Raw genomic sequence first — 24,588 nt, 5'->3', positions numbered from 1 at the left:
GAAAGTTGATTTCAGACAATACCTAAATAGGTATGAAAGTTAAGGAAAAAAATGTCAGGAGTTCCTCTCCATAGTGTAATTATCCCCATTAGTTCTTTTGCTTGTGGACATGCGCATTGTGTGCGGGTGCCACACTGAATCTGCACTGTCAAATCCTGCTGAAGGAGGCATAGATAAGAAAAAGTAAAGATGCTCCTATTTAAGCCTTCCAGAAGTAACAGGTTTTGCTCTAATAAAAAATTTAGCACCCTCAGCATGGCAGTCTAGATAGGCATAGTGATTTTTCTGTATTGAATAGACTCTGAATTTGTCATTATTGTGGTTTATAGTTTATTTGCGTGTTCATACAATATGGGAAGCAGTTGTGTGTTAATTTGTGCAGCAGCTACCTGCACCTCTGAGACGTGCTTAAATTGCAGTCAGCTGCATCCCATATTACTGGAACAGTGTTTCTGGGATCGGTGGCAAACCTTGCTGGAACCAGGCTTTTAAGGCTTAGGATCTTGGGATAGCAAGGGCTTTGTTTACACAGGCAGATAAGAAGTGACGCATTCGTATACTATCCTACCTATGCTGTCTACCCAGAAGCAGCACCTTTTTAATGCTGGAATGGTAAGGTTACTTTTTAGTAATTGTCTTAATTGGGTTTATTCTCTTCTTTACAAGTCTTATCAAAAGAGAGATTTTTGAAAATGATGTGCGTTGAGAGCCTCTGTCTACTGTAGCAAATATGTGATATGTGTGCCAGAATTATATGCTTGTAGCCAATCTGTGCTAATTTAAGCAACATTTAAAATGTGATTGAAACCATTGGCAAACAAAAAAAAAAAAAACAAAAAACCTGAAGGTTGTTTTGAATTAATATTTTTTTAAACTGTAAAATTTTGAGGATCAAAATTCCATGTGGAACAGTAGGCTAAATCCAAAGGATGAAGGAATTTTAAGTCTAGTGAAGACTAAAATAAGGGCAAATGTATAGGCCCTTTTTGTGTGACACTACTCTCCCAAATTTGGGTTATTTTCAGCTGTATTTGCTAACTACAGAACTGCCAGTGGTTTTCTTTAAAAGTTTTGTCCATTTTCTCCTTAAACTTAGATGAGCTTTTACATCTTGCAGTGTCATTTGCCAGATTTTAGCAGTGTAGAAAAACATTTTTATTTTTTTTTTACTCTGAATCTGATCCTACTAGTTTAATTTGATGCTTCATAATTATTTTTTAATGAGAGAATGTGTTTAATCAGTCCCTTTATACTCTAATGATGTTGCTGTCTGCTCTACCCTTTAAGCTGCCTCTTTTCTAGACTGGGGAGTCTTAGTTTTGTTGAGTCATTTTTTGCACAGACACCATATTGTATGCTGTATGGTGTATTTTCATTTTTAAATATATACTATGTGTATTTACCTTTTTTATTCTAGTAATTTCTTGCTTAAATGCTTGTTCTAATTTAAAATTAATTTTAAATGCGTGTAGTTCTTAGTTTGCATTTAAGATTTAATATAAAAAACTTACAGCTTTAAGCATCACTGCTCAGTGCATAAACTATCTTAAATAAAGTTTTTGAATATACATTAATTCATTAACAATCTGCATAGGTGTTGGAAAGGAATTTTGGTGTGTGCATTTGTTTTTATTTAATATAATGACTGTGACTGTCTCTTCATATGCTACCCAAAACGTTGACATGATCTGGAGTAGGAAAACTGGGCAATAGTTAATCTAGTTTTCTCAGCTGCCTATTTTTATACAGATTTCTAATTAAAACTTGGTGTCTCTGTGTTCTTCCCACACCTTTCAGACTCTGCTTAGACTGACCAAAGAGTGGCAGAACAGACAGTAGACTAAACTGCGTGAAATGCGTTCACAGGGTCTGGTTGCCATCTTGTGTCTCCATCCAGTTCCCTGGAGACAATTACAAAAAGGTATCCTTTTCCTGACCAGGTCTTCAGACAGCCTTGAAGTCAGAAAATGGGAAATACTGATCAATTTAAACCTGATGTACCATCCAAGCTTAAGCATGAGCTCTCAGATACAACCAAGAGCCTTTTGTATGCTCTTTTGTTATGTGTAAAGACCAGTGATCCCATTAATGCATGAGTACAGAGAGGCTGCTCTGCTTCTGCATGCAGGCATCATCATCCCCATAGTATAGCTCAGATGTTTAATCATTTTATGGTAGAAAAGGTCTTTTACTTTCAGACTTGTATCTTTCCAATTTGTACATTTTTGGCACATGAAATCACACTAATCTATAGGACTTTCATTAACTGAATAGTAGCCTAAAAACCCCAATTTAAATCAAACCTCCCATCTGCTGTTAATCTCATTACTATAATTACTGTTTACATTTTATATTCATAAAATCAAACACTGAAGCCTTGTGTAAAACTTACATACGGGTCAAGAATAGAGCACACAGAGCTCAGAGGTGGGGCAGAATATCCCTCCACTCTCCCATTTCAGAAAAGATGATAGTTATTTGGATAGTGGCTTAGTATGCTGTGTGGTATGCTACCAGATGCCAAAGCTAGGAATTTCAGAATCACAGAATCGTTTGGGTTGGAAAAGACCTTTAAGATCACTGAGTCCAACCATTAACCCAGCACTGCCAAGTCCACCACTAAACCATGTCCATAAGTGCCACATCTACACGTCTTTTAAATACATCCAGGGGTGGTGACACAACCATGTCCCTGGGCAGCCTGTTCCAATGCTTGAAAACCCTTCAGTGAAGAATATTTTTCTAATATCCAGCCTAAACTTCCCTTGGTGCAACTTGAGGCCGTTACCTCTTGTCCTATTACCTGTTGTCCCATTCACTGCTTGGGAGAAGAGATCAACATCCACCTCACTACAGACTCCTTTCAGGTAATTGTAGAGAGCAATAAGATCCCCGCTGAGCCTTCTCTTCTCCAGACTAAACCCCAATTCCTTCAGGAGTTCCTCATAGGACTTGTGCTCTAGATCTTTCACCAGTTTCATTGCCTTTTTGTTGCCAGTTATCTGGACCCGCTCCAGCACCTCAGTGTCTCTCATAGTGAGGGACCCAGAACTGAACACAGGATTCGAGATGCAGCCTCACTAGTGCTGAGTACAGGTGGACAATCACTGCCCTATTTTGTTGGCCATACTATTTCTGATACAGGCCTAAATGCTCTTGGCTTTCTTCGCCACCTCAGCACAAGCTGGCTCATGTTTAGCCAGCTGTCAACCAATTTTATTTAATTATCAAGCTGTCTTCAACAGGAAGACACGTCAAACATTGGCAAGTTAGAGGAATTATTAAATAATGGAAGACTTAAAAGACTGGACAGCCTGTAAACTGGACCTAGAACTGCTATGCATTGTTGCATTAGCTTTGAATTTGTAAGTGTGAAACTGTTGAAGATTTGGAGGAAATCAAGATTATTTTTAAAATTTCAATAGAAAGCAAGCCACGAGTGTCTAAATGAAGTAATGGAAGAACTAGCACAGCATGAAACAGCAAACTCTCTTCCTGGTTAACATGATAAAGACATTCTGTTTTTCTAGAAAGCTTCTGAAGATCCAAAGGAAGTGAAAATAGTAAATGGAAAATAATGATCATGCGTTATTAATGGTAAATTGAAAGTGATAAAAAGAGGTGTAACAGCTTTTCATGCCACAGGATTTCATGTTTTATCTTTCTGCTTTATAGATTATATATTGTTGTTTATTTGCATCTTTTCCAAAACAGAGCACAAATTATTCTGTATCTTTTTCTTATCACATACATGCTTTCAGTCATCATGCTGACTTTTCAGCTCTTTCACAGAAGCGAAACATATTAATTAGTCTAAACTATTCATATAAAATAAAGATTTTTCTTCTAGAAGAATGTGTTGTTACTCCCAAGGAAGTTCTTTCTCCTGGAGCTAGTTGTAGATTTCTCATCCATTTCAATGCAAGGAGCTATCTGATAGTTCTCATGAACTCTTGGTGTTTCTCTACATGCACATGATTCCTTCAAATAAGATGCCAAACTTTGGGAGTTTTGGAATTCCAGGCATTCCAGAGAAAATTATGTACTTGTTCTGATTTATGTTTTGAGGATCTTGTTCAATCACATATAGGATACATAGGAACCTATATATAGGTTCAACTATATGTATAGGGAACCTGGAGAGAATAGTTTCCACAGTTCATGGTCCATGTTAAATGGTGTGCATGATCTCTCACAGAACTGGGTTAAAAGCAAGAAGTGCCTGTTGCAGTGTGTTCTTGGTGACAGTGGAGGGGCAGGGGGTCCATGAAGCCCACTGCACATGAACATGAGGAAGCAAAGTTCTGCACTGTTTTAGCTTAACTAAAGCAGATATATGAGGAAACTTTAAATGCTGTCCTGAAAAGATTCTGGGTTAAAAGTTTTGTGATGCTAATTAGATTAAAAATTGCTTAATTACAACTGTCAAGTGTCACTGCCAAATCTCTCAGTATACAGTAGTCATGTCCTGTGGTCCTGTGTAGAAGTTGAACTGGTCTTCAAGGGTACTACATCACTGGATCACAGGGTCTTTATTACTTGCTGGTAACTTACTTACCAACCGTGTAAGATAGTGCATCATTTTTACGGCAAATTAAGCAGAGGTTAACCAGACAGATTTTCTTCTCTCTTTTTTTTTTTTTTTTTTTTTTTTAAGCGAGAGATTATTTTGTAAATATAGCATAATTTGGTTAGTTTCTTTGTAACTTGTTATGATGCAGCCACTGAAAACCCAACTATTGTCTACCCTTCCTTTGGCCTGTTTTGGGGGGTTATATGTGTTTGTCTTATTGCACTTCTTGAATTGGCAAATCACCCAAGCTGATTAAAACCACACTGCTTTTTAAGGAACCTGTGAAATACATGTCAAAATTAACTGAAGTAGAATTTCAAGTATTCTGCAGTATTATTTGTAAAGCTATAGACAAGTTTTTCAAGAGAATATCTGTTCTCATATATCAAGTAACCACGTTTTTTCTGAGGCATACAGAGGTAGGTGCTTTGTGTTCCCGATCTTTTTAGAAGAATACAACTTATATTCTAAAAGCTTATCTTTGCAGTGAGTGTTGAAACTTGGGAAGATCTGGTTGAGTCTGCAAATGTTGCCTATCATATTGATATGTGGAATGTGACCTAACTTTAATATACTGTGCTCTGACCTTCCTCAGGGTATCATTCTTGCTCTGGAGGTAAATGGTGTGGTCTATTTTGCATTGAGGCTGAGAACCTATGAAAAGTCTGTAAAGCTGTTCATGTAATCCTAGCCAGGTCCTTAACTTTCTGCAGGTCAGATATTTATACTAATGTGATAGAGACTGTTAAAGACATATCACTACATATTCTAACATATGCAAAGTATATATCCCTGTTGTTAATCCGTACGGAATTGCTTTCAAGGTCACACTGTGCAGTTAGAACAGTGATGATTTGTTCTCGTTGATGGATGTATCCAGTAATTAACTTTTAATTACTTTGGATTTTAATTTCTTCATAGGTTGATGATTCCAACTGTGATGCGGAAATCCTTTCCTTGCTCCTCGATGCCAAGTTAGTGGTAAAGTGCATATCTACTGCCTTCTGTCCTCGCCTTATTGACCACTTGCTGGCTAACCAGGGAGAGGGGGGCTGGGATGTAGAGGAAATAGCTAAAGAACTCAGAAAAGCAGGGTTCAGTGCGGAGGCTGGGTCCCTCTTGATGTATCATCAAGGGATTCATCCTGCACTCAGGACTTTTACCACTGCCCTCCAGGTTATTCAGCATTGGATCTAAAAATGTTGGATTTATGCATTTGTCTGCCTTTTTGATGGATATCTTAAGCAAAAGGAAGAAATTATTGTTCTTGCAAAGTAAAAAACTTTGTTATGACCTACATTCTGTAGAAAATACGAACAGCACACAGTGAATTCCCATATGCTTCTAATCACTTAAAAAGTGTATTGGTGCAAACTGTATCATTCTGTTATATGGCTAGCAAAGCAGTGAACCTGATAATCCTTTTCAGATCGAAGTGTTAAATAATTATACTCCGAGACATATAAATGCAATGTTAGTAAGCTGGCAGGTTATATACAATTTGTCTTAATTTCTGTAAGTAATTTACTTTGTCACAATGTAAAACTAATGTAAAAATATAATTAAAGATATGTGCAGTAAAAAAAAAAAAATCACAGTGAGTAATTTCTGAGAATTTCAAACCCTTAAAATTTGGTATTGTCAGTGTTGTTACTACAGCTTTTGTTTGCAATAAATAAAATATTTTGCAGTTATTGTAGTCTTTCTGTCCTCACTTTAGACAGATAAATATTTTCTTAATTCAGCTCCTTTTTCTGAAATTCCTGTTTCTCCTTAGTGATGTTTATTCATAAGGACAAGCTGAACTTCTCCATGCTTACAGATAGTTCTAGTCTTTGAGATATTTTTCTCTACAATTTGTGAAGTCCCATCTGAAATCCTAAACATTTTCTAGAATCACATAATGGTTTAGGTTGGAAGGAACCTTAAAGATCATCCAATTCCACCCCTCCCTGTCATGGGCAGGGACATCTTCCAGTGCATCAGGTTGCTTAAAGCCCCATCCAACCTTGCCTTGGATTTTCCAGGGATGAGGCAGCCGCAGTGTCTCTGGTTGTGTGCCAATGCCTCACCACCCTTGCAGGAGTGAACACAGAAAACTGGGCAAGTATCCTGCGTAAGGTCAGAGTTCATGAAACAGTACACAGGTGGTAGCTGTGCCTCTGTTACCCACAAAACAGGGGATGCTGGATGAAAACTTGGGCCATTTGATCTTAAGAATGATGAATGGTGGGTTACCACCCAGCCAGTAATTCCCCTGAAGAGTGTGCTGCTTATGCAGAAGCACAGGAAGACAGCAGAACACCTAGGAACTAAAGATTTTCCCTTTGCTTGTCTGTCAGGAGGCGAGTACCAAAGGAGCTAGCTGGAGAGCAAATCAAGGTCAGGGCAACTTCAAAACAGCCACAGCAATTGAAATAAATGAGAAAGGGGGCCTGGGCAAGGATGTTTCTGGGGTTATATTTCACTGCAAAACACACAGAAAGTAACACCTAACACCTTCCTATTGTACTGATTGATGATAGACTGAGAGATTCTGAAGGAAAGGAATAAACACAAAACTAGAAGTGTTCCACCTTCAAAATTGATTTATTATTGTATCATTGCCCACCCTGTCTGCCACATTTCCTGCCTAAAAATGTCCAGGTTCCTAAATTCTAGTATTTTTAAAAGAGAGTACATATTTTCAGTAAATCCCTGAGACTTGCCTCGCTTCTGAGGTTGTATGACCTGAGCTGTATGTCCAACTTGTCATAAACTTGTCTATCAGTAGAGCCACCTTAACTATTTATATTCTCATCTTTCATTTCTCTCAGATTATGTCCTTATAATAAATAAAGGAAAGCTAAGTAATTACACTATCTGCCCTCTGTGTTTTTATGGACTTCTAATACACACAATATAAATGTTGTGTCTTTTCTAACTTGTCGAGTCATGGCATACTTCGTTATTTCTCTGTAACCTTTTGTCATTCTCTTTATCTTTTTTGGTATATTTTTTGAGACATGGAAGGGGGAGGAGCAGAGCCATGCCTTGTATCAAATGTTGTGAATACACCAAATGTTCATCTAGTGGCATAAAAATGCTTTATAATTTTTTTTTTCAGTGTTACTGAGCATTTGAGATAGTGTTTGTATAGGAGCATTTGGTTTGACCCTGAGCTCTCTTTCCACATTAGTAGCAGTCATCTGGGATTACATTACTTATGTTTATATAGTTTGAGATTATTTTTCTTGTGTACATCCTCATAGTTACAGATTGAAGCCCATTTACCAGCAGATTGCCCAGACAGTCCATTTCACCGAGACTTTCAAGAGTTTTTCATCCAGCCCTCATTCTTAGTAAAAATCCTGTCTTCATCAGCACTCTGACACCTTTACTATAGGTTCCCTTTTGTAGACACAGAAAATAGTAAATTTGAGTCTCTTTAGCAACCACCTGCACTTGAAAACACCTAGCTCATTTTGCTAAAGATTAGGCGCATACATGAAAGCAAAAGAATTGATAAAGGTCCTATAGATGTTCAGAAACAGGCTCACTCTTTTAGCTTGATTAAATAATCTGCTGGCATGGTTCCATTCTTAGTGCCTCAGTGACTTAAACTTTCATGTGTTCATCCTCAGCAATGCTCTGTTGCAGTAGCTGGAGATGCAGTCCTGAGTGTCCAGAATGAATGAGCAGGAAGACTTTAGTAACACAAGGACAGAGCCTTATCTTTCCGTAGTGATTAGGAAAGTTGCATTTAAGTACCACCAGTATTTTCAGTAGGTAATTATAACAGCTAAGACTTTATTAAAAAAAAAATAAAAAATCTCTCCACCGTGACATTCAGAAACATAAAAATCTTGTTTACTTTGATTTCTTCTTATAATGATAAATTTCATCTGTCACTATTCTTCACTTGCTTTGTGATTGGCTAACAAAGGGGATAGCTTGGTGCTCATGCTAATGACTATGCTCTTTGAACAGAGTGGGGTATTTTATCATGTTTACTGACCCTTCATAGGATACACTAAGCTGTGCAAACATAAGATAAAGTTTCAGGTTATGCCCAGCTCAGTCACAGCTAGAACTGAAAACCCACATTTCTGCCTGAAAACAGAGTGTACTTCCTTACTTTCTGAAGCTGCCTTGGAGTGGATGGCAGACACCTCAACAGCTTCCCTGTTGTACAGCCATGCGTGTCACCAGAGTCCTGTATCTCTTATCAGTACCAGGTACATGAAAGTAGGTGGAAGGTTTTCAGGTGTGTGGTGGGCTGAAATCCTCACTGGATCCAATGTGCCCACCTAAGCCACTCTATCACTCCCCTCAGCTGGACAGGGGAGAGAATATAGAATGAAAAGCTTGTGGGTCAAGATGGAGAGACCACTCACCAGTTACTGCCATGGGCAAAACAGACTTGACTTGGGGGGGAGGGGAGAGGAGGGAAGGGACTTAATTTATTACTAATCAAATCAGAGAGAATAATGAGAAAGAAAAACTAAATCTTTAGACACCTTCTTCCCACTCTTCCTTTCTTCCTGGGTTTAACTTTCCTCACAAATTCTCTTTCTTCCCCTCAAGCAGTGCAAGGAGATGGGGAATGGGCATTGTGGTCAGTTCATCGCATGTCTCTGCCACTCCTTCCTCCTCAGGGGAGCACTTCTCACACTCTTCCCCTGCTCCAGTGTGGGTCCCTTCCATGGGTGCAGCCCTTCAGGAACAGGCTGCTCCAGTGTGGGTCCCTTCCATGGGTGCAGCCCTTCAGGAACAGGCTGCTCCAGTGTGGGTCCCCTGCAGAGTCACAAGTCCTGCAGCAAACCTGCTCCAGTGTGGGCTCCTCTCTCCATGAACCCCCAGCACCTGCCAGGAGCTTGCTCCAGTTCAAGCTTCCCATGGGGTCACAGCCTCCAGGCATTCACCTGCTCCATCATGGGGTTGTCTATAGGCTGCAGGTGGAGATCTGCTCTACTGTGGGCCACCCTGGGCTGCAGGTGGAGATCTGCTCCCCCATGGACCTCCATGGGCTGCAGGGGCACGGCTGCCTCACCAGGGGCTGTGTCTGCAGAGCTGTTGCTCTCACATGTCCTTACTCTCTCCAGCTGCAGTTGCTCAGGGCCTTTTTTCCCCCTTCTTAACTACATTATCCCAGATGTGCTACAACTGTTGCTGATGGGCTTGGCTTTGGCAAGTAGTGGGTCCTGTCTTGTAGCAGGCTGGGACTGGCTCCATTGAATACAGGGGAAGATTCTGGCAGCTTCTCACAGAAGCTACCCCACATACCGCACCACCCCTACCCACCCCCCTCCCCCCCACTACCAACACCTGACCACGAAAACCCAATACAGTGTGTAATCAATTTATGTGTGGTTGTTACTGCAAATATACTTGATTTAGTCACTGGTCATCTTGCATAAGTCTGGCAAAGCTGAGTGTTGAGCTGAGATTCATTCTTCTGAACATTTGAAATGCTAAAACATTTCCTGATAGCAGTTGGTGCAAGTCAACCTCTTCTCTCAAGGCACAAAGGTAATACAATACTAGACCTGGTGCACTATTTATAAGCAAAAAGAGGGAAACAATTAGTGGTAATCTCTGAAGTAAATAAGATTTAATGGCGAAAGTCAATATATATACATTTTAATCTAAAAAATGTGATTGTCATTAAAACTAGAATGTCTACTTAACACACATTTCTCTCCTGAGATCAGCATCTTTTGCCAAGCTATGTCGACACCCTATTATGGAATTATATGTCCTGTTAATGTACCCTCTTAGGCTTCCCATGCTTGCAGGGTATGGTAACTGGGAACCCAGCTTCACACAGAGCTGATTTACAGTCTAATGTCCTTTGCAACCCACATTCAGAAAACTGCATGATGGCTGTTTTCTGTGAGAATCTTTATCTCCATAATGTGTGTGTAAAATATTCATTCTAATGAGCAAAGCAGATGTATGCTGTTTAAAAATAAAAAGGAGTGCTTGAAAACAAATAAGCAGAAGGAGTTTAGTCTGAATGGGAGAACAATACAGAAAGCAAACTGCGAATGAAACCGGGTTGTGATTTTAATGACTCTGGTAGGTACCATCTGGCTGGTTCTGGATGAGGATGATAAAAGACACAACAGTATCTGAATGCAAATTTCAATAGTATGTACATGAAATACGTACAGGCAGTATCCTATAATCTCAAGAAAGCAATGGTAGCGCAATTTAAGGTCCAGTCCTGGAAATGTTTCTTTTGTGATATCTTGCATTCTTTTAAGCACTCAATGAATGTTTGCCATAGTGCTGCTTTTAATGTTATTTCAGGTAAAGGCACTGCAGAGAAAAGTGGAGCGAAAACTAGCCTAAACCATTTTGGACTTTGGAGCTATAATGCTACAGCTGTTCTGTAACAAAAATGTTCCTGAGCTGTGATTTAGTCAGTTTTGGCACTTTCTTAAACTGCTCAAGATTGTTGGATGTGAGTGGATGAAAAACTAAAAGTGATTGTGAGATATAGTTTCCCATATGAAGTAAGATCCAGTTTGAGAAGTTTCAAGATTCAAGATATTTAGAGATTTAAGTTTTGGGTTGTTGTTGGCTTCATATCAAGTCATAATCTGTATCTCTTCAATGACTTGAGATTTCCATATGGAAATCCTAGGTAAATATTTAAATGGTGAGGTGAGGGGTTTTTTTCTTGTTTATAATTATGGAAAAACAACTGGCATGGCCACACCAGTTCATTTAACACAAACAATTCAGGAGTTTCATGGTCTTGGTCTGGCGAGGAATGAAAGTACTGTATCTTCCTAATAGAAATGAGCAATAATGAACAAAGGTAAATGAATGAAGGGGACTGCAGGACACCACTTGTAAGTAGAGCTCTATTTTTTAATTAGTTGTTGATTCCTTCAGATCTTTTGGAGGGCAGTATGGATTATGGTGTTAGTCCCTGGAGGCTCCAGTAAAGACTGTGAAAGCACTGCATATGTATGCAACAGAATATTTAACTATGTGATAAAAGATGATGTGCTTAGAGAAAATAAGCAGCAAAGACATCGTGATATCATAATCTTCTGCATAGACTGCTCAATATCTGCTTGGCCTTACCAACAGGAGCTACACAAGGTTGAAGATGTCGTTTTCATTTCGTTCACCAAATTGGGTTTGTTTCTTTCACCACCTTTATCTAATGATTCTTAGCTCAAACTAAAGTCTGGTCTTATGTTCCAATTAGCTGGGAAAAATGCTACAGACTAGGAAGGATCCACTGCCTCTGGTTAAATGTCAGTGTGCTCTGTTTATGTCCTCGATCTGGGCAATCTGACGCTCTTTTTCTTTCAGAGAAAAAGAAGGAATATCAGGGGCAGCTTCAAAAGGATCTCTATTTAGAAAATAAAGGAAGTTATTTTGTAAGTGTTACAGTATTGAATAAAAGGGTAAAGTTAAAATAACTTTTGCGCTTCGTATTTTACTAGCTGCAGGAGCTTTTAACACATTTACATCTCATTTCATGAGATGCCAATAAAATACTTTTCAGTTGCCCACTGAGGCCTCTAAAAATAGTTGATATTTTTGATAACTTCTCTGTATTCCAAGATCCACATTTATGTGGTGAGTTATTATTGACTTAAAAAGGTGTTTTTTCTATCCTGTAAGCTGAAACAGAGAAGTAAGGAAACAGATCACAAGTGGTATAAGACACTGCTTATACCAGTGTCTTAGGTTTGGCTTTATTATAACATCCCTGAAAACTGGAAGATGTAGAAAGCAAAGTACAAGTAGCTGCAGCTCAGTCTATTAAACTTCAGACATGAAACACAGAGAGGACTTGCATTTCAACAAGTGTTTTCTTGTTCACTCAGGTGCTCACTGATCTAAGTATATCCAACACCTGTTGGAAAAGGCTTAAGGTCCTTAGGATCAACAACAGTGGAACAAAACGTGGAGCAGAATCACCTCCCTATATTAAATTCCTTGCTATTGTTATGACTGAAGATACTGACGGTGTTTTGCATCTTTAATGTTTGTTTTTCATGGCATTTTGTGGCATTTGCAATTTTTAGCAAGGATGTAACGCTGTTCTGTGCTGTTGGGAGAGGTGAACAGAAATCAGCAAGCTGGATTTTGTAATCCCAAAGCACCTCTCTGCTCCCCCAGGTTTCAAATCTACAAAGGCTTAACCAGAGGAACATCCATGGACAAAGCAGCATCATCAGTATGGGGAAAAGTCTGGTATAATCCCTGGCATCCCTAGGACAAGTTTGAATAACACAACCTCCAGTGTTTACAGAGCTGCCACTGAAGATTACTGAAAAGTGTTGCCCAGCCATAGGTAGGAGGTGATGATTGACAGCCAACATCTCAAAGCCCTACTTTACTGATGAGATTGGCTTAATCCTAGGTCTGAGAGCTCTCCCCTCTATTTAGTATTTAGCATTGCTGTGAAAAGTTTCAGGGTGTTTGATGTCAAGAGTGCTAGCATTCTGTTCTTTGACCTTTTCCAGCTCTCAAGAGTTGTGGATCAGTTTGTATTGCTTAATGCATTTGTAATTTTGAGGCACTGACTTTATGGGATGAAGTGTCCCTCACCTGTTCTTTGCAGCTACCACTTTGCATAGTTAACTATAAAAGGTGCTGTGGGGCAAATGAAAAAGGATTTTGTGGTTGCTTGCTCTCTTGCAGTGTGCCAAGATTTTTCCTTACTGGCCTGGAGAATTCAGCATTTTGTTACTCCTACTGTAGCCCAGTGCTGTACAGTCACAGCTTCTGACATTACCAAAAATTAATCAGTCTGAAGTGAGACAAAGTCTTTGTGTCAAAACTGTAAGTTAATCAGCGTATTTTTGGTAGTCCCTTTTTTGAAATGTCCTCTTAGGAGTGACTTAATCCTAGTGTAGTGAAGAGGATATGTAGCTATAAGACTGAACAAACCAAGACCTGAACTGTGTTCTCTCTTTCCCAGTGACTCTATAGGATGCCTTATCAATGCCATTTTTACTGACTACTGTTGCATACTCAGCTTCCTGTATGTAGGTATTATGAGTGAAAAGAAGGCGTTTGTCCAGAGGTGTCCGGAGACATTGCCAGTTGGCCAGCCTGCTGCAGTCTTTTAGATCTGCCCCTAGGAAAGGTACCCTCATTTCCCAGGGTACATCTCTTCCTAGGAGAGAAGATGGATTAGAGAGGCATGAATTATTTTTTTTGTAATTGTTACCTTTAGTTTCTGAATGCTCCTGTGGTTGCTACATTTATGGGTGCCTTTCCCAGTTCTTCTCCTTCGCTGTTTAACCACAGCATCAATGCAAACTGTCTGAAGGGTTCAAACATCATGGGCCTGAAAGAATTGAAGGCTGCTGCTCTTTTTAGAGCTGTTACAGACATCTGTGATGTCAAATTAAATGAAAAAAATGTAGCCTGGTTTTCCTGTTTGAGTTACTCGCAACAAGCTTAGACTTTTACTGATTTTTTTTTTTTAAATTTCAAATATTCCAGTGACTATTTTTACACAAGTTTTATTCTCCAGGCTGCTCACTAAAACCTGCTGCTTTTCTGATCTTCTAGTATTTGTAATTAATCTGTTCATTTGTTAAGAGGATTTAAAAGCCAAATACATGCTTTTGTTTTGCTCCTGGATTACTTAGCTTATAATTGCTTTCTTTTAATTTTTTGCAAGTGGAAGACAACATGGTAATAGAGGTGCATCAGAATCTGTGATATGTAAATGCCACAGATATCCCTGTGTACAGCAGCAAAAATCTCCTTCACAGATGTTTAGAATAAACTATGAAGAGCTTCAGACCCCAGTGCTATGAATTCATGGCTTGTATCCTAAAGCACGCTTCTGAATCGCTTATGACTTGGCCTGGGAGAATACTGTGAAATAATCTGTCTGCCAATAATCAGATGATGTTACACAGATGCCTCAGCTCTGTGCTTTGATTTGGCAATTATTTCTGCCTGGCCTGGAACTAAATCCATGTGGTGCTTTTTCTTAACTGATTCAAAGTGACGGGGCTTGTCCAACCTTGTGCATGGGGGCTGCCGATGAAGAGTTAAAGCTCTCTTTCGTAAAGGGGTGGACACAGTGCCTGCTGTTCCTGTGGATAGGTAGAGGTTAACAAAACACTTTCGTGACTTCTAATTTCCCATCTAGATCTGGAGATCTCTGTAGGTCTGAAGTCACAGGTCTAAATGGTCCTGGGCAGACAGCTGAGCCCCAGCTACAGCAGGAGAGGCTTGGGTCCCAAAGCATGTAGCCCAGTGGCACAACACTGACATGCCTCATTTCCTTCTCTCTGACCTTGAGCCTGGAGCTGCGGCTGGAGGTTAGCTAAGGAGAAGCTGCCCAGGGAAGAGACAGGAAGCAGACAGCTATTCCTGAAGAAATTTTTTCATTTGGATCACCTGAGCATCCATGTCTGAGACTCAGCCAGGCACACTGGTGGTCAAGAGTCAGGCTGGGAGAGACACCAAGCCTACAGTTTCCATTGCAGGGAGATTTCAGAGGAACATGTTGACTGCGATGAGATTTCTCCCTTGAGATATTTCAGATGGGACAATGCTAGAGGGCCTCAGATCAGCCCATGCATTGTGTTTAGATTTTTCTTTTGGGCTACTGATGTGGCTTATTGGTTAATGACCTTTTCAAGCTTAGCCCCAAGCTGTTATTATAAGACAGCTTCCAGCCTGATTGGTTTTCCAGAGTGCAGGCAGAAGGGGCATCCAGTGTCAGCTTGTGCCCCATTAAAAAATTATGAAGTCACTTTCATAGTGTACAGGACTTTTTATTTTCTTTTTTTTTTTTATCACCAATTTTTTCCATAGGCACCAATATAAAGTGTTATCCGTAACGGGGAATAAATTTACATGGGACAGATTTCCTAAAAAACCTTGATACTGAACATATAAATCCACACTGTAGTCCTGTCACATTTCTGCAGTGCAGAATATGGAGCCTCTTGTCCTGTGGGCAAGGAGTAGGAGTTCCTTGGGGCTTTGCCCTGCTTTGGCTATTAAAATTCCATTTGTTTAATCCTGTTAGCTGTCCTGCCTTCCCAGCTCATATTCATCATCATCATCTTCCTGGAAACTCTAGCCCAACTTCCAGTGCAAAGGCTTGCTCAGTTTTGCAAAAGCTGGGAAAAACTTTGTCCTGTTTAATAACTTTTAAAAATACAGTCTTGGTCTAAGTTTGTGAAGTATCATCCTTACACATTAAGAACTCTAAAATGCATCTGTCTCTGCTAATTTGGCCTTTTCCTCACAGCTGCACATGGACATTGAGACACTATTTTCCTGGACTTCAGGTTTTCATGGATGGCCACTCTCCATCATCTTTGGTAAGTCGTGGGAAACAGGAGAGGTGCCTGAGGATTGGAGGATGGCAAGTGTCACGCCAGTCTATAAGAAGGGCAAGAAAGAGGACCTGGGTAGTTATAGACCGGTCAGCCTTACCTCCATCCCTGGAAAGGTGATGGAACAACTTATTCTTGACTCCATCTCTAGACATATCAAGGATGAGGGGGTCATTAAGAACAGCCAACATGGTTTTACCAAGGGGAAGTCACATTTGACCAACCTTATAGCCTTCTATGAGGAAGTAACTAGGTGGATGGATGATGGTAGAGCAGTAGATGTGTTTTTTCTTGATATCAGTAGGGCATTCGATACTGTCTCCCGCAGCATCCTCATAGATAAGCTAAGGAAGTGTGGGCTTGATGATCGGGTAGTGAGGTGGATCAAGAGCTGGTTGAAGGGAAGAAGGCAGAGAGTTGTGGTCAATGGCGCAGAATCTAGCTGAAGGTCTGTGACTAGTGGAGTCCCTCAGGGGTTGGTGCTGGGACCAGTGCTGTTTAATATTTTCATCCACGACCTGGATGAGGGAACTGAGTGCACCCTCAGCAAGTTCGCTGATGACACAAAACTGGGAGGAGTGGCTGACACACCAGAGGACTGTGCTGCCATTCAGCGAGACCTGGACAGGCTGGAGAGTTGGGCAGGGAGAAACTTGATGAAATTTAACAAGGGCAAGTGTAGAGTCTTGCATCTGGGGAAGAACAACCCCATGTACCAGTACAGGTTGGGGGGTGACCTGCTGGAAAGTAGCGAAGGGGAAAGGGACCTGGGGGTCCTGGTGGATAGGAGGATGACCATGAGCCAACAATGTGCTCCTGCGGCCAAGAAGGCAAATGGCATCTTAGGGTGCATTAGAAAGGGTGTGGTTAGTAGGTCAAGAGAGGTTCTCCTCCCCCTCTACTCAGCCTTGGTGAGGCCGCATCTGGAATATTGCGTCCAGTTCTGGGCCCCTCTGTTCAAGAAGGACAGGGAATTGCTTGAAGGAGTCCAGCGCAGAGCCACAAAGATGATTAAGGGAGTGGAACATCTCCCTTATGAGGAGAGGCTGAGGGAGCTGAGTCTCTTTAGCTTGGAGAAGAGGAGACTGAGGGGTGACCTCATCAATGTTTACAAATATGTAAAGGGTAGGTGTCAGGATGATGGAGCTAGGCTTTTTTCAGTGATATCCAGTGATAGGACGAGGGGCAATGGGTGTAAACTGGAACATAGGAAGTTCCACGTTAACATCAGGAAGAACTTCTTTACTGTAAGAGTGACAGAGCACTGGAACAGGTTGCCCAGGGGGGTTGTGGAGTCTCCTACACTGGAGATATTCAAGGCCCGCCTGGACAAGTTCCTGTGTGATGTACTGTAGGTTACCCTGCTCTTGCAGGGGGGTTGGACTAGATGATCTTTTTAGGTCCCTTCCAACCCTTGGGATTCTGTGATTCTGTGTCTTATTTGACATAGTGTAAAATGCTTAGTTGAGGTAATGAAATCTGCAATCTAGAATGCAGAACATAGGAAAAAACAATGCTCTTTTTAAGTCCGGAGGAAGTGACACACTGTATCTACTACCCTTATGCTGCTGTGCTATTTTCAGAGTTAACATGGGAAGAACTCAAAGTCTGATGCATTTAGCAAATAGCCAATTCTTGCCCTTAAAGTTTGTTATTTTAAAAATATCTCTCACAGCCTCCTGTAAATAAACAATTGCAAATATATAGTGCAAATAAATTCCTGCAGAGATCAGTCCTTTTTCATCCCAGTCAATACCCAAAGAGAAACCAGGTGAAACATTTTCAACGCTGAGAGTCAACCCAGTGACAACAAACAGAAGCTGGGCTCCACATTACTTGGTATTTACCCTGTCACTCTGTTTCAGGCACTGATTTGACAATAATAGAGGCCAAATTAGAAGCCGTGATAGGTACTCTCCACAGATAATTAGTCCTAGTACTTGTTATCGTGTTGAAAAGCTTTGTTTTGTTCTATTTTCCTAAAAATGTAATAGAAAAATATCCCTTTCCCAATTTAACTATTGGCATCTCGGAGAATACCTCAGTGTTGGCTGCTTGTTTTGAAAGCACTTTTAAAAAAATCTTCTCTAGTTTACACAAATATAATTCTTTCTTTGGGTTTGAGGTTTCTTTAATAATTTTTTTCCACCATCTTACTTTTTAGAACAGCTCCTTTGATTTCTCCTTGATTTGTCAAATTTTATGTGAAATATTGTACCATAGTTATAGTCTTGGCAATATTTTGCAGAATGGAATAGCTGCATTTCATGGCCTTCATGCAATGTTCTTCTACCTTCATTCTAGAATTACTTTTGCTCTGTACTCCTCAACTCCTTTTCTTTGTGGTTTACTGTGACCTCAGCTACATTTCTGCACTGCTGCTATGTACATAGCTATTCTTATTTTTTGTGTTTATACCTCTAATTCTTCTTTCTCAGGTGTACCATCTTTTAGGTTAATTTTTATGGCGTTTCCTTCATAAACGGCATTAACAACATCCTTGAGAATCTTTAAGGCATTTGCAGCATTCACAAACTGTTTCTGCTCTATTAACTACATCACTACTGGAAATTCAGAATAAAATTAAAAACCTGTGACAGATATTCCAATTCATTTCCTGCTTTTCCAGGCCAAAAGAAAGTATTAATAACCATTCTATGAACACGTTGTTTTATTATTATTTTCAGTAGGTCGTGCAGGCATTTAATATTAAATTCACCCAAATGATATATCCTTAATATTCCTATGTAAATGTCAAATGACAGAAGCTTTACTAAAGGCAAGATGCATATGTTAAACTTCTTCCCACTAGTCTGCTAGCCCTGTGTATTGGGTTTGCATGGCCAGGTCTTGGTAGCGAGGCACTGAATATTTCAGTTCTTCCCATCGCCTGTTATTTACTTTCCTTTGCCAATGAATGCTGTATTTGTTGGGGTTTTATTTTCTTAGAAAAAATGAATTATCTCTTACGTCTCTCACTTAGTTTTCCTCCCCTCTTTCCTCTTCCCTACCACACCAATCTTCTTCCCCCACCCCCCAAATCTGAATTGATTATATCAACAAAATAACAAAATACCTTACTTTTATATCAACAAAATACCTTACTTTAACAGATTTGTGAGTCGTGACCTCTATTCATGACATATTTGTGGCACCAAACATTAGACACTTACTGCATATGTACCTACACATGAAGAAACCGTCCTGTCCTTTCACAGTGAAAAAGAGTATAATTAAACTTAACAACATAAGTAAAACTTTGGCGTTTATCCAGCTACTTTAATCTCTCTCAATAGTCCTAATATTTGACATTTATCTGAATGTCTGTTAACTACATTGTTGTAGCAGTTTTAGTTGTGCGGTTTGTGTGATACAAACACTAGCCTTACCACTGTCCCTTGAAACCTGTCTCCTCCCTGATTTCTTTCATAAGCACAGTTACAAGCAACTTGTTTAGCTTTTCTGACATGGCTGTATCTTTTCTGAGTACTTCTTTTACAACTTGATTTTCTAGTAGCCCTAGAGACACTCTTGTCAGGCTTGCTCCTGGCTTTCTACTTCATATTTGAAAGAGTAGTTGCTATTTGGTTTAATGCCTTAAGCAACATTCTCAACTTTTTTTTTTGCTTAGCTTAACTTTTCTTCCAGAATTTGTTCTTTTTTGCTTCTACTTGGACATGACTTAAAGCACAATCTTGTTTCTAACAGGTTTCCTAACCTTGTGCTTTATCCATGAGAGCCATCCTCTGTTCTACTCTTCATCTGAAGGTGCCCAGGTTTATGACTTTATCTGATTTTTTAGCTTTGTATTATGCCTTCTGTCTGCTTTTCCATAAAGGGGTAAAATCAGGGGATGCTGTCACAGAGTTCCTGGTCTTTAGTGCTCCATGGGGTAACTTTCATTTTGCCTTCAGAACCTCTCTCTTACTGTTCACTAGGTCATGGTATGTCAGTGTACCACAACTGTTGTCCTGTCTGTGGATTTCCCCTTAAAGTGGTTTATAAACTGCCTTTTTTTTCCCCCCAGTCAGAAAAGTTACCAGAAGGCTTTCTAGTCAAAGTCCTTGTCATTGGTGTTCTTGATAACTGAACCTTCTCCCTCTGTAACTTGCGTGTCTTGCTCTGTGGAGGTAAATGTAAACTGCAGGGCAGTATGGAGAAGCCATCACCATGTATGAGTTTGAAAACACCATGATCTTCTGAGACTTCTCCTCTTTTGCATGAGTATTGTGAGCTTGGAGTGAGTTCACTCTACATGTCTAGACAGCATTCTCCCTTTTATTCACAAACTCTACAAACAGGAAGTTACATTGATGAATATAGTCTTAATAAAAATGACATTGATAATGCATCCTATAGAACCACTGAAGAGAGAGAAACTAATTCAGATATTGGTTGGTCCAGTCAATCTTAGAGCTACGTATCCTTATCACTTGACCATAGAGAAAATTCAGGGTGCCAGTAGCCCTCAGATAGGCAAGGTGAGCATGACGTAACCTCAGTTTTACTGATGTGAATGTGAATTGAGTGCTCAGTCTGTTCAGGAGCCGAGCAAATCCCACCGGCTACCATTTCAGGACTCTAACTATCTTTGAAAAATCGAATCCATCAGACTTGCACTGTGGTGTACATAGATGAACAAACTCTTATTCTGGGAAAGGCTGGTTCATGTCTTATACAAGTGGAATTCTTGATGTTGAAATGCTTTTTTGGCACAAGAGAACTAGAACTATGTTAGGCAGTCTAAGAGATCCTGATTCCCACATCAGTTTCTGAACTGTTCTTTTTTTTTTTCTCCTGTTTCTTCTGAACACAATGACCTGTAACAGATTTTATTTCTGCTTCAGTGCCCTCTGGTGTTTGTGTTCTCTTGTTTAGTTCTGTTTTCTTCCTTTTTCTGGTATACTTATACACTGAGTCATCTTTCAGCTCAATCCCTTTGTCCCTGCAATGTTCTCTATGACGGACCACATTTAACAATACTATTCTGTCCTCCTTTCAAAAGTGTTTGCAATGCCCTTGGTTTGTGTTATTTACTTCACTCTGTCTTCATTTCCTTTCTTCCTTTTTTTTTTATTTATTTTATAAACTCTAAAAATCTGGGGTTTATTATTCCTTGGACCACTCACCTGCAGTGGTTTCCATGGCAACATGATTCTGCAGCCCCCAGCTGTTTCATCCCTGATTCTTATTAGCAGTTTGTTGGATGCTAGTAAAAATACTGTGGGTTTGGAGAGGCAACCTTGCAGCTGGTATCACAAGCATTTAATTACTTTGAAACTACGTGTCTGATTGCAAGTCCAGTCCCTTTGCCTGGGATGAGAACGTAAGTCAGCTATGACTATTTACTAATCTCATCTCATTAGTTGTGCTTTCTTGTTACCTTTGCAATTACATGCTCAACTTAATAGCTCACGCTCAATCCAATTATTTCTTATGATCTGAGCACATTCAGATTTCTCTGCTTCTTCCTCCTTCAGGAAACCTGAAAAATAACTGCATTCCTTAAAATAAAATGTTTAAACAAGTAGAAGCTGGGCTGTCAAAACTCTTAAGTACCTTCACAAAAATACCTCCATCATGTCCCTGAAAGTCCTTATTACTTTGAGATGGGTCTTGAGTGGAGATTGTATTAAAATAATATAGTGATCTTTCTGTGTGCAAATCTGTCTTAGTTTTATGACCCTCGGAATCTGAATGTCTAATGGATATGGATGATCAGTGAGGATTCAAGGAGAAAATCAGTCTTTCTTTACTTAGGTCCTACATAGTTCTTACTGGGAAAAGTCTAGTGGATTAACACCTGTTGTATTCTTGCAGATAAAAGTTGTGCTTTTGTAAGGGGAGCGGCTTTGTATTTGTTTTATCGTTCCCACAATAATATGCAAGATAAGTGCTGACACTATGAAACACACAAACAACTTATTCTGGTTTATGTGCCACTAATTTTGTAATCACATAAAATTATATAGATAAAATCATGTGGTTAAACAAAGATACAAACACACACAATTTGAAGGACCAGCCACACGAAAGGTACATTTTAGCTAAAAGAGGAATATTTTTGCCAGCCAAACAAAAAAGGAAATATAATTTCACACTGTAAAGCCCTGCTATCAGGCTTTGAAGAATCAAGTTATGAGAGAAAACAACTGAGAGGAACTCTTTGGGAAAATGAGAATTTTAAGATGGCCTAGCAGCAGTTTTCTGAAATCAAGACAGACACCAGATGAAGCAAGCTAGTGAAACCACGTCTTTACCTTAGCATGAAATACTAATTCTTTGAAATAAAAGCTTAATTGAAAAGGGTTGTTCTGATGTCTCTTTCAAAGAATTTTTTGAAGTGGTTTAAAAATGAATGCAAGCTTTAGTTCAAAATTATAAAAAGAATTATTTTGGTTGCTTTTATGTCAACATTAGATCATAAGAATTATTCAAATGTAATATCATCAATGATACAAACAGCTTTATTACAATTTGGAGGGTTTTGTTTTATTTTGTTTTGTTTTCTTTAGAGTATGTCTTCTGCCCAGATCCACAGAATTATTTGAGATAGGGCACAAGTCCAGTGTCCTGCTTTGGGATATATTTATGAATTAATAGATACTTTTTTTTTTTTTTCAAAGTGTGAAATAGACTAATTTAATTTATATTTTACACAAAAAATGGTATTCTGTGTACCCTAAAAAAAGAAATTAAAAAAAAAAAAAAAATGGAGACTGAAGGGTCAATTTCTATAATTCTTAATGTGAAGGTAAGGTTTAGTAAAGATGTCGGTATTTTCCAATTTGCTTTTCTCCACATGTTGGACTGATGATACGATTTTGAATTAAGCATTTTTCCCTTCCTCTTTTTAGTGAGATTCTCAATGGCTTTTAATACAATAAAGTGAGGGGAGTTTTAGGTGAGATAAAATCATAAAAAATTGTTCTCTGATACCGCCAATGCATTTCATTTTATATTCATCATACCTTGGGCTTTCAGCTGCAAAAAACTCTTTGCCCATCTTTACAGCATCTGTAAAAATTGAGTGATGCTGGAGCTGTTAACGCCATTAAGCCAGTTCCAGCCTTTTGTTTCAATGTTTGTAGGAATACAGAAGTACAAGTTACTACAAATAGCAATTAACACCACGTTAAATGTTCAGAAACACCAAAGCTTACCTCTGCCGAGTTTAATGGAGGCAAAGACAAATGTCTCCTCAGCTTCGAACTCTGAAGTTTTCACTACGCAAGTAGAAAAAATGTTACTGCTCTCTTCTAACCCAGTAACCAACCTGGGATCTGCAAACCAGACTTGATTCTCATCTCATGTTGCCTGGTGACCTGTAAAAAGATACAGCAGCTCAGGCACAGAGTAACTGTGTCTTTTTATGGGTTCGGATGTGTGTTTCAAGTGAATCCTTGGGTGCCTCAGTATGTCTGTGTAACTCAACAGAAAAAAACAGGTCTGAACAACTCTTGCTAAAGATACTCAACGAACATGAAGAGGAGTTGAAAAAAGGAAACCTGAAAACTGTCTACAACATATGTCCAATATAGGAGTTAGTTCTAAGTCTTGAGTATGCAACTGAGGTATTTAATGGAGGGAAATCTTTATTCTGTGTTTTGTATACATGCGTATATACACACTTGCAATAGAAATGGTGGTCTGTAAGCACAAGTCAGTTTTCTTGGAGTGCTGAGACTACTGCAGAGTCCTCCGTAAGCCTGCAGTGATCTCAGGTTGGAGGTGTCTGCAGCAAAGGCGAATGTCTTAGCAGGTTTAGTGTGTAGTTTCTCCTGAAGGGTGAACACACCAGTCAGGTTGAACAGCTGTAGCCAAGACTGAGGATGATGGTGGGTGGACATTACCCAAGAAGGAGCAATGACTGGCCAGAAGAGAGGAGGAATGATTTTTAAGGCACAGATACACCTTGCTGGATTTGTGTTTTCCAGGATTACCTCGTTATTCCTGTGAACTTCATTTTGAGTGAAAAGTCAGAGCTGTATGGTATTCTGACTGGATGGATTTGTCATAGAATTAGATGGATTTACCTGGCTGCTTTTTTTGATCATTATTTAGTCACTGAAATTCATTTTGTTTTCAGAAAGATGTAGTGTGTGACTGCTTTTCCTCTGGCAATAGGGCTAAACAGTGTCAGCTTGCATGCACTAGAACTTTCTCTCCTTCAGCATGCTTTTTCTGTAAGGGATTGTCCACTACAGCAGACACAGACCTGGACAAGTAATTAATTATTTTTAAATTATTCTAATTCTTGCTTTACAAAGGAGAAGCTCTGCAAGTTTTAGCGTATTGCCTCTATTTCTGCCCCAGCACAGAACAGTAGAGCTGGAGTGTAATGAAAACCATTTAGTTAATGGTAGTGAACTTTCCTGAGACCAAACGGAATCCCTTACTAATTGTAGAGAGTAGCAATCTGGGTACACATTCCTATGTGAAGTATGATGTTTGTCTGTCTATCTGAGCAAGTCACACAATGTGGTAAATATTCCAAAGTTCAGCACTTGCAAGAAAAAAAAAAAAAGGTACCTATACTGAATATCCCCTTTTGCATCCTCAAAACCTGTAAACATTACATTAGCTGATATTGCCATTTAATTTTTGCTTTTTTTTCTCTAATCTGCCATCAGATTGGGAAAAGTCACAGAAGATGGGTGTGGATCAACCATCCATAAACACCACTTC

The 24,588-nt window shown here is 39.4% G+C and overlaps 1 protein-coding gene across 1 annotated transcript in view; it reads left to right on the top strand.

The window, feature by feature from the left end:
• NBAS (NBAS subunit of NRZ tethering complex) overlaps positions 1-6,267 on the top strand; it is a 182,627-nt gene extending 176,360 nt beyond the window's left edge. Inside the window, exon 52 of the mRNA XM_065681650.1 lies at positions 5,495-6,267. Coding sequence (XP_065537722.1) covers positions 5,495-5,770 — 276 coding nt within the window. The 3' untranslated portion in view covers positions 5,771-6,267. The remainder of the gene's footprint in view (positions 1-5,494) is intronic.
• The last annotated feature ends 18,321 nt before the right edge of the window (positions 6,268-24,588 follow it).

The sequence above is a fragment of the Lathamus discolor genome, chromosome 5 (assembly GCF_037157495.1).
Source record: "Lathamus discolor isolate bLatDis1 chromosome 5, bLatDis1.hap1, whole genome shotgun sequence".
Classification (NCBI taxonomy): domain Eukaryota; kingdom Metazoa; phylum Chordata; class Aves; order Psittaciformes; family Psittacidae; genus Lathamus; species Lathamus discolor.
Note: the sequence above shows the minus strand (reverse complement) of the source record. Positions and strands in the feature narration are given on the sequence as shown.